This window comes from Erinaceus europaeus, chromosome 4 (genome assembly GCF_950295315.1).
Source record: "Erinaceus europaeus chromosome 4, mEriEur2.1, whole genome shotgun sequence".
NCBI classification, from domain to species: Eukaryota; Metazoa; Chordata; class Mammalia; order Eulipotyphla; family Erinaceidae; genus Erinaceus; species Erinaceus europaeus.
This window is the reverse complement of record NC_080165.1, coordinates 49,755,196-49,770,336: the sequence shown is the minus strand read 5'-3', so window position 1 is coordinate 49,770,336 and position 15,141 is coordinate 49,755,196. Positions and strand designations below refer to the sequence as shown.

General features: G+C 39.0%; 1 protein-coding gene across 1 annotated transcript in view; it reads right to left on the bottom strand.

Annotated features, from left to right (window-relative positions):
* The window catches only part of MCUR1 (mitochondrial calcium uniporter regulator 1), a 28,212-nt gene that overhangs the window by 11,963 nt on the left and 1,108 nt on the right, over nucleotides 1-15,141 (bottom strand). Inside the window, exons 2-3 of the mRNA XM_060189339.1 lie at nucleotides 1,599-1,718; nucleotides 160-263 (exon numbers count right to left, since the gene is read on the bottom strand). Of these exons, the coding sequence (XP_060045322.1) occupies nucleotides 160-263; nucleotides 1,599-1,718 (224 nt within the window). The remainder of the gene's footprint in view (nucleotides 1-159; nucleotides 264-1,598; nucleotides 1,719-15,141) is intronic.

The window sequence follows — 15,141 nt, the reverse complement described above, 5'->3', positions numbered from 1 at the left end:
TTAAGTACTCTTTATTATGCCACTAAAGTAATTTATCTCAATTTATCTCTATAATTAAAGAATATATATAGTTAGACAGAATAATATACAAAAATAAATCATACAAGTACCATTCTATCTTCAAATTTTGTATTTCATAGAACACACAAGAAAGCTAACCTGCTGCATCTTTGTGACCATGTCTTTGTAGATGATATCCATGTTGGCATCGATGATCTTAACCAATGCAGACACAATGATTTCTGCTTGTTGTGTAGTAAACCCTAAGAAAACAAAGACAGCAATATTCAGTTGCCAGGGAAAAATAAATTCTTATAGAAAGACAGAAAATGCAACATCATATCTTGGTGAACAACTGAATTCAGAAGCAGGTGGAAAGCTTAGTATCCTAGAAGGTAAGCAGACTAGAGGCACAGGCCTCTAGTGTCTGAACAAGTATGACATATCTGACAGTGTTTCCCCTGTAATGTTAAGCACTTGGCCTCCATGCAGATTTCTTTCTTTCTTTTAAAAAATATATTATTTATTAATTGGATAGAGACAGAGAGAAATGAGGGGGAGGAGAGAAGCAACAGAGGGAGAAGGAGAGCACTGCTTTACCATTTGTGAAGTTCTTCTCCCCCCATTCCTCCTCCCAGGTGAGGACCAGAGGCTTGAATGTGGCTCCTTGTGCACTGTAACATGTCTGCTCAACTGGATATACCACCACCCAGCCCCTACAAAGAGGATTTCAAATGCCCTCCCTAGTAGTCAAAAGTCATGCTTTTTTGTATGGCTGTAAAAAACTGAACTCTTGAAATATTATAAATTTGTTAAAACCCAGTTACCAATCACTAATAATAAAAAAAAGAGGAAAAAAGTCCTATTATTAAACCTAATGTCAAAGTAAAAATTTACAAGTTACATTTTAGATATTGTTTCTGTATTTTAATAAAAATTCTAGGTATTTTTATTCTCTATTTTCTACAAAAGTATGTGACTTACTTAATCTTAAATATGTATATAGGTTGTAAAAATAAACAAAAACCCATCTAAAAAGATTTGTGCACACCTATGTTCATAGCAGTACAATTTGTAATAGCCAAAACCTGGAAGCAACCCAGGTGTCAACAACAGATGAGTGGCTGAGTAAGCTGTGGTATATATACATAAGGGAATACTACTCAGCTATTAAAAATGGTGATTTCACCTTCTTCACCCCATCTTGGATGGAGTGAATGTTAAAGGAGTCATGTTAAGTGAGATATGTAAGAAACAGAAGAATGAATACAGAATGGTCTCACTCATAGGCAGAAGTTGAAAAACAAGATCAGAAGGGAGAACACTAAGCAAAACTTGTAGTGGTGCTGAGTGTTGAATTTGGGAGTTCAGAGCCTCGTGCACAAAAAGATTTGGACAGTGAGTAAGCTGTCTCCTCAGCCTACTCTGGGCTTTTTCAAGTCAGAGTGGCATAGAGAGCTAGAGAGTAAGAGAGGAAGAGAGAAACCACAGCATGGAAGGTTCCTTCAATGCAATGAAGGCTGGACTGGAATCTGGGTCAAGCTTATTACATACAGTGCTTTTGTATGGTGTTGAATAACCAATGAAGAGAGAATTACCATTTTCTTCAAGTACACACACTAAGGCATGAGTATCAAAGTAGAGTTTTCTACTCCCTGAAGAGGTGAACTCTTTCCTTTTGCGTTCCAGTTGTGGGTACCCAGCAGAAAGACTCAATTCTGGAATGGAAAAGACAAAAAAGTTACGACGGTAGTAAGCAAAGACAGTTCAACACCATAAAAATAGCTTGTTTTTATAGTTTTATTGAGACACAATTTATGTATCATACAATTCACTCATCTTAGGTATATAATTACATTTTTAAAAATTAAGTTTACAGATGAGACTGGAACTGGGGAGACAGCAAAAATTGTTATCCAAAATACTTTCATGCCTGAAGTTCCATAAGCCAGAGTTGAGCAGAGCTCTGGTTAAAAAAAAAAAAAAAAAAAATATATATATATATATATATATAATCACATATACATATCAATGACTCAGCCTATGGTCTGTGCATTAAAAAGTTTGAGACATTCAATCAATTTTTCCCCTCTCAAATAGTGATTTGTACGACTACAAATTAGTAGGAGTGTACATAAACACTCCACTTCCTATTACACTTCCCTCAGTCACTCCAAAGGTAACCTTAGCAAAGCAAGGACCGAAAAAGATGAATAAGGGCAAGAGACTGGCAAACTTTAATGATGACTCTTTAGTCATTATCAGGTCACCCCATCAGCTGGGGCTTAGTTGGGGAGTCCTGAGATTCCCACACAGACATGATGGGCCTAGACCTTGAATAAATCCGTCCCCAATGTTGCCAATGTTATCAGGAACAACACAGTAGACCCCTTTGTGGATCTCCATAGGACCTTGCCCTCAACTTGGATCAACAACAGTACTCTATGCTCCACCTGAGGAAGATGGGTCCTGAAATTGGGGCAGCTTGGAATGTTCCTACTCATGACCATAGAATGTGAGCTCAGATCTACAGGGATGCAGAGGTCACATAGGCTTCTAAGCTGAATATGGGGCCCAAATCACATCAAATTGCTGGGGTTTACAGTCAACAATATTTATATACCTTTCCCATATTTGGGAGCTACTCTCTTCTCTGATGCAGCTTTCTGGTCCTTGTCCCAGCCATGCCATCATCTCCCCAGCCAATAATTTGGATCCACCTTTGTATCAGATTTCAGGATCAGGGAAAAAAAAAAAACAAAACTAGTATAGTCATGGGCCTTTTGGAATATAACTAAGATAGGCCTACTAGCTATCTACAAAACAGAGAAACCCCAATTCTTCATCTGCACTATTTCAGCCTTTAGGTTCATGATTAGTCAACAACTTCTTAGGCTTTATATGTTAACTCTCTTTTTAGCCACCAGATTCCAGATGCCAGCATGATGCCAACCAGACTTCCCTGGCCAGACAACCCCACCAATGTGTCCTGAGCCCCGCTTCCCCAGAGCCCGCTTTCCCACCCCACTAGGGAAAGAGAGAGATAGGCTGGGAATATGGCTCGACCTGTCAACACCCATGTTCACAGCAGGGAAGCAATTACAGAAGCCAGACCTTCACCTTCTGTACCCCACAATGACCTTGGGTCCATACTCCCAGAGGGATAAAGAATAGGGAAGCTATCAGGGGACGGGATGGGATACGGAGTTCTGATGGTGGGAATTGTGTCGAGTTGTACCCCTCCTATCCTATGGTTTTGTCAATGTTTCCTTTTTATAAATAAAAAATTTAAAAAATTAAGTTTCTAGTTGTGCAGTTATCCTCACAATCAACCTCAGAATAATTCCATCACCCCATAAATGAAATTCCACCTTCTTTAGCTATCACTGCCTCTTCTTAATTCCCTTTTCCCTTGCCCTTATGCAATCACTGACCTACTTTTTGCCTTTAAGAAGTTGCTTCCCATGGATACCTCATTTGAATGACTACGGTATTCTGACTGTCTCTGACCCATCATGATATTTTCCCTTTCTTTCTTTCTTTCTTTCTTTCTTTCTTTCTTTCTTTCTTTCTTTCTTATATCTATTTATTCCCTTTTCGTGCCCTTGTTGTAGTTATTTATTGCTGTTATTGATGTCATTGTTGTTGATGTCCTTGTTGTTGGTTGGACAGGACAGAGAGAAATGGAGCGAGGAGGGGAAGACAGAGAGGAGGAGAGAAAGATAGACACCCACAGACCTGTTTCACCGCCTGTGGAGCAATTCCCCTGCAGGTGGGGAGCCAGGGGCTCGAACCGGGATCCTTATGCAGGTACTTGCGCTTTGCGCCACGTGCGCTTAACCCACCATCATGATATTTTCAAGACTCATCTACTTTATAGTATGTCAGTAACTTACTTTCAAATTTTTATGTGCAGTGGGGGCCTCATTCATGCATTCTATCACCACTAAGTGGCCTTCTCCAGGCAAATTAAAAAAAAAAGGTTTATTTTATGAAATATTGGTAATTTGGGGATGGGAGGATAGTCAGGGCATCACTCTGGTATATGAGATGCCAGGGACCGAACTCATGATCTCATCCATGTTAATCTAATTCTTTTTTTTTTTTTTTTTTTTTTTTGCTTCCAGGGTTATTGCTGGGCCTCGGTGCCTGCACCACAAATCCACTGCTCCTGGAGGCCAGCTTTTCCCCTTGTTTTTTATTATTGTTGTGGTCATTATTGTTTTTACGCTGTGCCATCTCCTGGGCCACCCCAGGCCAATTTTACCATTCATCTATTTTAGAGGGAAAAGGAGAATGAGGAGGAAGAGAGATACCATGACCCTCATATTCCTTTACTGCCACCTAACACCCCACAGTGTGGATACAGCTTTTCCCCACCTATACACTTGCCTAAAGGCACTTAAGTTCTTTGCACTTTTTTTGAAGTGATTATGAATAATACTGTTTATGAACACTCACATACCCATTTTTTGAGTGGCTGTTTTCAAATCTTTCTCTTAAAAATATTTATTTACTTACATTAGACAGAAAGAGAACCAGAGGAACACTCTGGCATATGGCATGCTAGAGATCAAACTCAGAACATCATATTATTTATTTATTCTCTTTTGTTGCCCTTGTTGTTTTATTGTTGTAGTTATTGTTGTTATTGATGTCATTGGACACAGAAACAGAGAGAAATGGAGAGAGGAGGGGAAGACAGAGGGGGGAGAGAAAGATAAGACACCTGCAACCTGCTTCATTGCCTGTGAAGCAACTTCCCTGCAGGTGGGGAGCTGGGGGCTCGAACCAGGATCCTTCCGCTGGTCCTTGTGCTTTGTACCACCTGCGTCTAACCCGCTGCGCTACGGCCCGACTCCCTTTAACCCTATTTTCTTTATTAGATTGTAGTGTAGGACTATACAGCTAGTTTACTAGGTAGGGTGCATGACTTGAGTTCTTGCACCCCACAGGAGGTGCTATGAGACTGGAGAAAGCTCCAGAGCTGTGGTGTCTCTTTGTCTCTGAACGAGGAAGTAGCCTGGAGCAGTGCAATCATGTAGGTGCAAGGTTCTAACTGTACACATATGCATACACACACACACACACACACACACAAAATGTCTTGGAACTCATAAAAAATCAGCTGACTGGGTAAACAAGCTAGCTCACCTGGGAAGGCACCCTTTAGTCATGCACATATTCTAGGTTTGATTCAGCCCACACACAAGGCTTTGGATATTAAAAAAAAAAATTGATTGACTATAAATGTGAGCACTTATCTTTGTGTTCTTCATTTCTATTGATCTATGCTACATTTTCTGTGTTTTTTGTTGCTGTGTGGCAGTTTCGTTTTTCAAGATGGTGTAGGCTATTCTAGGTCCCTTAGTTTCCATGTAAATTTTAGGACCAGTTTATCAGTGTCTACAAAGTAGCCACCTGTAACTTAAATATTGTATTGAATCTGCAGATTTAATCTGAGGAACACTGCCATCTCAGTATTAAATCGCCATCTTCTTCTTTTTTTTAAAATCATTATCTTAATATTAAATCTACCAATCCATGAGCATGGGATATCCCTTCATAATGTCTGCGTTTTTAATGTTATGTAAATTTTGAAGTATAAATTTTATGCTTTGAGAGGATTACACCAATTTCAAAATATTTTATTATTTTTGATGTTACTGTATAGGGAACTGCTTATTTTCATTCCTACTCTCTTATTTATTGTGTACAGAAAAATAACAGATTTTTGTATATTGAGTCCATACCCTCTAATCTTGCTGAATGTACTCGTTTTTATAGTCTTCTACTGAATTCATTGGAAATTTCTTTCTTTTTTTTTAAACCAGAGCACTACCCAGCTTTGGTTTATGGTGATGTGGGGGACTGAACCTGGGCCTTTGGAGCTTCAGGTCTAGAATCTCTTTGCATAACCATTATGGTATCTATTCCCACTTTTAAAAAAAATATATTTTGTTATTTATTCATTATTGGATAGAGACAGAGAAATTGAGAGAACTGGAGGAGATAGAGAAGGAAAGAGACAGAGACACCTGCAGTCCTACATCACCAATCATGGGCTTGAACCTGGGTCCTTGCACACTGTAATGTGTGAGCACTTAACCAGGTGCGCCACAACCTGGCCCCACTTCATTGGGATTTTCTACATGGAAGGTGTGATGTGTTCTATGAAAAATGACAATTCTTTCTTTCCAGTCTGATGTCTTTCATCTTCTTGCCTTCCCACCTCAGTTTGAACTTCCAGTATAGTGCTCTTGGAGGTGGCGCAGTGGATAAAGCACTGGATTCTCAACCATGAGGTCCTGACTTCAATCCAACGCAGCACGTGTGCCAGAATGGTGTCTGGTTTTCTCTCTCTGCCTATCTTTCTCATGAATAAACACATTCTTAAAAAAAAAAAAGAAAAGAACTTCCAGTACAGTGACTAAGAATGTGAAATTGGACATGCTTACCCCTTAGTTTAGATGGCAAACAGTCTTCTTTTTTTGCCTCCAGTGTTATTGCTGGGGCTCAGTGCCTGCACCAAGAATCCACTGCTCCTGGAGGCATTTTTTCCCCCCTTTTGTTGCTCTTGTTGTTGTAGCCTTGTTGTGGCTATTATTGTTGTTGTTGATGTTGTTTGTTGTTGGATAGGACAGAGAGAAATGGAGAGAGGAAGAGAAGACAGAGGGGGAGAGAAAAACACCTGCCGACCTGCTTCATCGCCTGTGAAGTGACTGCCTTGCAGGTGGGGAGCCAAGGCCTCCAACAGGGATCTTTACTCCGGTCCTTGCGCTTTGCACCCTGCACGCTTAACCCACTGTACTACCGCCTGAATCCCAGAGGGTAAACATTCTAACTTTCATAGGAACATGAATTTTCCTCAGATGCTCATTATAAGGTGAGGTAGTACTGTTTTATTCTTAGCCAAGTCTTTTTTTTTTAATCTTTATCATGAAATGGTATTGAATTTTCTAAAATTCTTTTATGATTATTTTTATTGAGGGGTTAATACTTTACAGTGCAGTCACTGACATATGCATACAATTTGATTATGTGTCAGGCCCCCAAATTCCGTTTTTTTTTAAGATAATCATATAGCTTCTCTCTTTTATCTTGTTATTAACATGCTGCTATTTGAATTGATTTTTATTTTATTATTATTATTTGAGTTCCTTTACTGGAGGGATTAATGGTTTATAGTCAATAGTAAAATACAGTAGTTTGTACATGTGTAACATTTCTACATAACAATTCAACCCCCTTAAATGGATTTTTTTTAGATGTTAAAGGAATCCCTTTGATTTGGTCATGGGTGTATATTCCTCTTTATATACTAATGGGCTTGGTTTGTTAGTATTTTTCTATATTTTTGTGCATTTCACTGCATATCCATTTTTAAAAAATTTTTTTATTCCCTTTTTGTTGCCCTTGTAGTTATTATTGTTGTTGATGTCGTCATTGTTGGATAGGACAGAGAGAAATGGAAAGAGTAGAGGAAAACAGAGGGGGAGAGAAAAACATACACCTGCAGACCTGCTTCACCGCCTGTGAAGCGACTCCCCTGCAGGTGGGGAGCCCGGGGCTCAAACCGGGATCTTTACGTGGTCCTTGCGCTTTGCGCCACATGTGCTTAATCCACTGCGCTACTGCCCGACCCCAATTCATTTCGTAAACTTGTTTCAAGGTGTTCATTTAAAGGTAATAGCAGAATAATGATTTTCTAGCTTATTTTATGAACCACCAAAGTAGTTTTAAAAATAGAGAACAATTACAATACCAATTTGTAATTCTGTCAATTTCAAACATTTCAATAATTTATTATTCCAAGTATAACAGAAAGACATTTTGACAGCAAAATTACATTACTAGGCAATGCAATTCCATTTATTTAAGTATAATAAACAGCATTATAAAAACCTTGCTTCCTATTTGTTCTTACTTAAAAGTAGGCATTATAAAATGTGGCACAAGTGTGAACTGTCACCTACTTACAAGCTGAGAGTTCAAAGGTCTCATAAGTGACCAGAAACTTGGGGTAATTAATCATTTAACTCCTAAATGTGCTAAAGGAAACAGCAAACAAGCCAAAGCAAACTTCTCTGTAAGAAGTGGCTTCCAACCTACTGGTAACTTGGTAAGAGAAGGTAGCTATGGCTATGGTTGCCATCACGATAAATGCTGGAGGTCCAACAATCACTAATCATATCAAGCACTGCTTGCAAACTAACAATGTAAGACCCAATGACAACATTATTTATGTGTGTGCTTATCATTTTTTTAAAAAGGGGGGGATAACCTTTGATTCAAAGACTTATTTGTGTATATCCTAAGGTCCTTGGTAAGGGCTATGAATGCATCTTCTTCAGCTTTCTCTCCAGCCACATAAACTGCCCTTTATTTTCATACCTTATTACTCCACTCTGAAGCTTAGCTTGCTCCTCCAATTTCACTGTTAAGCACACCTTTGTTCAGGTCTGGCATTATGACACACAGTGTGGCTTTCTCTACTATCTCATCCCAGGTCAGAAAAAAGCATTTATTGTCCAAGTATCTGTATTTTTAAGTGCAGTAAAGATGGCTCTATTATCACACTTATTTCCTTCTCTCTATCATATATTAGTACTATGAGGTCAACAGGCACAACCAGTCTTGGTCATTTTTATATGGTAAGCAACTATCAGAGGACCTGGTATGATGCAGGCCAGAAATACACACACACACTCACACACACTCTCTCTCTCTCTTATCTAATTCAACCATATGACTTGTAACACTTCAATCATAAGATCTTTAACGAAAAGTTAAGATTAAGTGCTTCCTCCTCTTCACTGATATTCTTCCTTTTCCACATAAGCTCATTTAACTTTCTTGTCTCTATTTTTTTTCATCTTTTATTTGCAGTCACCTTAATGAGAATGTTTGACACAGAACAGACCTCACTGAAGAAACCATGGTGAAAGAAGGACCAGCAGAGAACTTGCTACAGCCCCTCTATAGGCTATCCTACGCATCTCAGAATTGTTCTGCTATGGATCAGTAGGCTGAAACTGAACCTAGAATTTCCTTAAAAAGAATGACAGGATTATTCTAGTCTGGTTATTTTTCTTGCTTCTAGTAGGAAAATAATTACTCATGTGAATTAAAGCAAAACCCTTCTCTACATTCACAAAACTTTACTATTTCTTTTCTTTCTTCAAAATTTTAAAATTATCTTTATTTGTTGGATAGCAACAGCCAAAAATTGAGAGGAAGGAACAGAGAGGGAGAGAGGCAGAGAGACACCTGCAGCCCTGCTTTGCCACTTATGAAGCTTTCCCCCTGCAGGTGGGGACTGGGGGCTTGAACCTGAGTCCTTTAACATTGTAATATGTATGTTCAACCAGGTGCGCCACCATCCAGCCCCTAAAACTATCCTATTTCTTTTTTTTTAATTATCTTTATTTATTTATTGGATAGAAACAGCCATAAATAGAGAAGGCAGGGGGGTGTTTACAGAGGGAGGGAGACAGAGAGACACCTGCAGCACTGCTTTACCACTCGCAAAGCTTTCCCCCTGCAAGTGGGGACTGGGGGCTCGAACCCGGGTCCTTGCGCACTGTGACACGTGCAATCAACCAGGTGCGCCACCAGCTGGTCCCAAAACTATCCTATTTCTATGTAAACATTAACTCCAATTTAAATACTGCTGCTTTTCATTTTTCAAAAAAAGAACTGAAATGTATTTCACTTACACATTTACTTCAAAACTGCCTTCAGGAAAGTGAAGGGGAGGGTAGGACACTCTCCAATTGACGTTCCATTCCAACTCTGCTAACTAGGGTGAAGGCCACCTCACTTCTGCCTAAGGGCAAGGCCTGAAGATGCAGCAGTAATACCAGGTACTCAGAACATCTCTGACTCACTTTTTTGCCCCCCATTACTGACAACAAATGGAGGCCTCACAGCTATGAAGCAGCAAGTAAACTGAGCTTTGTAAAAGTGTAATACACAATTGTCTTTTTGGGAGAATGAAAAGGATACTAAAAACACACTCAGAAGACCAAAGTTGTTTGACAGAAAAGAAAACCAGGCACAAATTTCCTTTTCATAACATCTTTAAGTCTGAGCAGCCTTAATAGAGAAGTTTGGATAGCAAACTAGGCTGAAACTCTGAGAAGAGAATGCCCACGCCTGGTTAATGGGTATTGCTGGTTAACTCTATTATAGGTTAGTAGGCATGGGTTTGGTTCCCCTCTCCTTTTGTTGCCCTTGTCGTTGTAGCCTTATTGTGGTTATTATTATTGTTGTTGATGTCGCTCGTTGTTAGATAGGGCAGAGAGAAATCGAGAGTTATTTGAGTTCCTTTACTGGAGGGATTAATGGTTTATAGTCAATAGTAAAATACAGTAGTTTGTACATGTGTAACATTTCTACATAACAATTCAACCCCCTTAAATGGATTTTTTTTAGATGTTAAAGGAATCCCTTTGATTTGGTCATGGGTGTATATTCCTCTTTATATACTAATGGGCTTGGTTTGTTAGTATTTTTCTATATTTTTGTGCATTTCACTGCATATCCATTTTTAAAAAATTTTTTTATTCCCTTTTTGTTGCCCTTGTAGTTATTATTGTTGTTGATGTCGTCATTGTTGGATAGGACAGAGAGAAATGGAAAGAGTAGAGGAAAACAGAGGGGGAGAGAAAAACATACACCTGCAGACCTGCTTCACCGCCTGTGAAGCGACTCCCCTGCAGGTGGGGAGCCCGGGGCTCAAACCGGGATCTTTACGTGGTCCTTGCGCTTTGCGCCACATGTGCTTAATCCACTGCGCTACTGCCCGACCCCAATTCATTTCGTAAACTTGTTTCAAGGTGTTCATTTAAAGGTAATAGCAGAATAATGATTTTCTAGCTTATTTTATGAACCACCAAAGTAGTTTTAAAAATAGAGAACAATTACAATACCAATTTGTAATTCTGTCAATTTCAAACATTTCAATAATTTATTATTCCAAGTATAACAGAAAGACATTTTGACAGCAAAATTACATTACTAGGCAATGCAATTCCATTTATTTAAGTATAATAAACAGCATTATAAAAACCTTGCTTCCTATTTGTTCTTACTTAAAAGTAGGCATTATAAAATGTGGCACAAGTGTGAACTGTCACCTACTTACAAGCTGAGAGTTCAAAGGTCTCATAAGTGACCAGAAACTTGGGGTAATTAATCATTTAACTCCTAAATGTGCTAAAGGAAACAGCAAACAAGCCAAAGCAAACTTCTCTGTAAGAAGTGGCTTCCAACCTACTGGTAACTTGGTAAGAGAAGGTAGCTATGGCTATGGTTGCCATCACGATAAATGCTGGAGGTCCAACAATCACTAATCATATCAAGCACTGCTTGCAAACTAACAATGTAAGACCCAATGACAACATTATTTATGTGTGTGCTTATCATTTTTTTAAAAAGGGGGGGATAACCTTTGATTCAAAGACTTATTTGTGTATATCCTAAGGTCCTTGGTAAGGGCTATGAATGCATCTTCTTCAGCTTTCTCTCCAGCCACATAAACTGCCCTTTATTTTCATACCTTATTACTCCACTCTGAAGCTTAGCTTGCTCCTCCAATTTCACTGTTAAGCACACCTTTGTTCAGGTCTGGCATTATGACACACAGTGTGGCTTTCTCTACTATCTCATCCCAGGTCAGAAAAAAGCATTTATTGTCCAAGTATCTGTATTTTTAAGTGCAGTAAAGATGGCTCTATTATCACACTTATTTCCTTCTCTCTATCATATATTAGTACTATGAGGTCAACAGGCACAACCAGTCTTGGTCATTTTTATATGGTAAGCAACTATCAGAGGACCTGGTATGATGCAGGCCAGAAATACACACACACACTCACACACACTCTCTCTCTCTCTTATCTAATTCAACCATATGACTTGTAACACTTCAATCATAAGATCTTTAACGAAAAGTTAAGATTAAGTGCTTCCTCCTCTTCACTGATATTCTTCCTTTTCCACATAAGCTCATTTAACTTTCTTGTCTCTATTTTTTTTCATCTTTTATTTGCAGTCACCTTAATGAGAATGTTTGACACAGAACAGACCTCACTGAAGAAACCATGGTGAAAGAAGGACCAGCAGAGAACTTGCTACAGCCCCTCTATAGGCTATCCTACGCATCTCAGAATTGTTCTGCTATGGATCAGTAGGCTGAAACTGAACCTAGAATTTCCTTAAAAAGAATGACAGGATTATTCTAGTCTGGTTATTTTTCTTGCTTCTAGTAGGAAAATAATTACTCATGTGAATTAAAGCAAAACCCTTCTCTACATTCACAAAACTTTACTATTTCTTTTCTTTCTTCAAAATTTTAAAATTATCTTTATTTGTTGGATAGCAACAGCCAAAAATTGAGAGGAAGGAACAGAGAGGGAGAGAGGCAGAGAGACACCTGCAGCCCTGCTTTGCCACTTATGAAGCTTTCCCCCTGCAGGTGGGGACTGGGGGCTTGAACCTGAGTCCTTTAACATTGTAATATGTATGTTCAACCAGGTGCGCCACCATCCAGCCCCTAAAACTATCCTATTTCTTTTTTTTTAATTATCTTTATTTATTTATTGGATAGAAACAGCCATAAATAGAGAAGGCAGGGGGGTGTTTACAGAGGGAGGGAGACAGAGAGACACCTGCAGCACTGCTTTACCACTCGCAAAGCTTTCCCCCTGCAAGTGGGGACTGGGGGCTCGAACCCGGGTCCTTGCGCACTGTGACACGTGCAATCAACCAGGTGCGCCACCAGCTGGTCCCAAAACTATCCTATTTCTATGTAAACATTAACTCCAATTTAAATACTGCTGCTTTTCATTTTTCAAAAAAAGAACTGAAATGTATTTCACTTACACATTTACTTCAAAACTGCCTTCAGGAAAGTGAAGGGGAGGGTAGGACACTCTCCAATTGACGTTCCATTCCAACTCTGCTAACTAGGGTGAAGGCCACCTCACTTCTGCCTAAGGGCAAGGCCTGAAGATGCAGCAGTAATACCAGGTACTCAGAACATCTCTGACTCACTTTTTTGCCCCCCATTACTGACAACAAATGGAGGCCTCACAGCTATGAAGCAGCAAGTAAACTGAGCTTTGTAAAAGTGTAATACACAATTGTCTTTTTGGGAGAATGAAAAGGATACTAAAAACACACTCAGAAGACCAAAGTTGTTTGACAGAAAAGAAAACCAGGCACAAATTTCCTTTTCATAACATCTTTAAGTCTGAGCAGCCTTAATAGAGAAGTTTGGATAGCAAACTAGGCTGAAACTCTGAGAAGAGAATGCCCACGCCTGGTTAATGGGTATTGCTGGTTAACTCTATTATAGGTTAGTAGGCATGGGTTTGGTTCCCCTCTCCTTTTGTTGCCCTTGTCGTTGTAGCCTTATTGTGGTTATTATTATTGTTGTTGATGTCGCTCGTTGTTAGATAGGGCAGAGAGAAATCGAGAGAGGAAGGGAAGACAGAGAGGGAGAGAGAAAAACATACACCTACAGACTTGCTTCATCGCCTCTGAAGCGACTCCCCTGCAGGTGGGGAGCCAGGGGCTTGAACCGAGATCCTTACGCCGGTCCTTGCGCTTTGTGCCACGTGCGCTTTAGCGGCAGCGCTACTGCCCAACCCAGCTGGCATAGGTTAACTGTTCTCATTCCTGCAGTGTTTCTCTATATTCTACATCTATCCTTACTTTACACGACTCTGTGAAGAAGTCAATCATTTGAGATAAGTATGGTAGTATCATTCTGCTGATTATTACTAGTAGAATATCTTAAAACATAACTTACTAGCTTCTCAAAAAAGAAAAACAGAAGGTAACGTACAGAAATAAAGGTCAAAAACAACTCAACTGTTGGCACTGACAGAGTTCAACAATCACTTTTCACTTTTTCTTGAGCTTTCTTCATATTGTTTCTCTACTTATCAGATTTTTTTTCTCCAACAAATGGTCTTCTTTCTTAGAATTCAGATGGAGCCAACATTCAATGGGCATTTCTACTGAGGAAAATATTTCAGAAAAACAGCAGGTGGTGCACCTGGTTGAGTGCTCACATTACAGAGCACCAGAACCCAGGTTCAAGCCCCTGATCCCCACCTGCATAGGAAAAGCTTCACAAGTCGTGAAACAGTGCTGCTGGGAGGTGGGCTGGTGTGTGTGTGTGTGTGTGTGTGTGTGTGTGTGTGTGTGTGTGTGTGTGTGTGTCTTCCTCTTGATTTCTCTCAGTCTCTATCCAACAAATAAATAAAAATAAATTTAAAAAGAAAAAAAGTAAAATAAAAAATAGCCATCGAGGTTCCTTATGGGTAGGGACTAACCAAAGCTATATTTATGTTACATTTGCTAATCAGTAAAAATCACTCATAGATATATATCACTATTTTCTAATTTTTTTCAGTAATAAAAACATTAAACAAATTAAAATGATAAACTAAGGGGTGAGGGAAATGTCTTGCAGGTCATATATCTAATAAGGGATTAATTTTCAAATATACAACAAACTCCTACAACACAATAGCAGAAAATCAACTAACACAATGAACCTGCAAGTTGGGCAAAGGACTTGAATACTTTTTTTTTTTCACGAAGATACATACATGAACAGCAGACAAATGAAAACCTACTCAATTATCTCAGACTTTACTAATTTCATACAGTTCAATGACAGCCCTCACAACCTGCAAGTATTTCAGCAAATGCTACTTCCGCAATGAAATCTATTGAGGTGACCCTACTTAAACTTAACACTAGAGGACCACATTACTTTCTAACTCTTTAGTAATGTATTAACTAATGTGTTCATGTGGCCTTATTTTTCCTATATTATTTATCATAGCGTGTTCACTACACAAGTACGTGCATACACAGATCACACGTGATTATATATTCAAGCCACTAAAAATTACACAGATTACGTATTCATACATTTAATATGTGCATAACCTCCCTTTTAAAAATCAAACTTCAAGAAGGAAAAGATTTGTAGACTGATAATTTCCAAGTACCTAGAAAAGAGCCCGGCACAGAGCACGTGCCTAGCGAGTAAAGTACAAACGAATCGATCCATTAATTTGCAACTATTAAATTCTACAACGATCCCTTTAGGTCTCA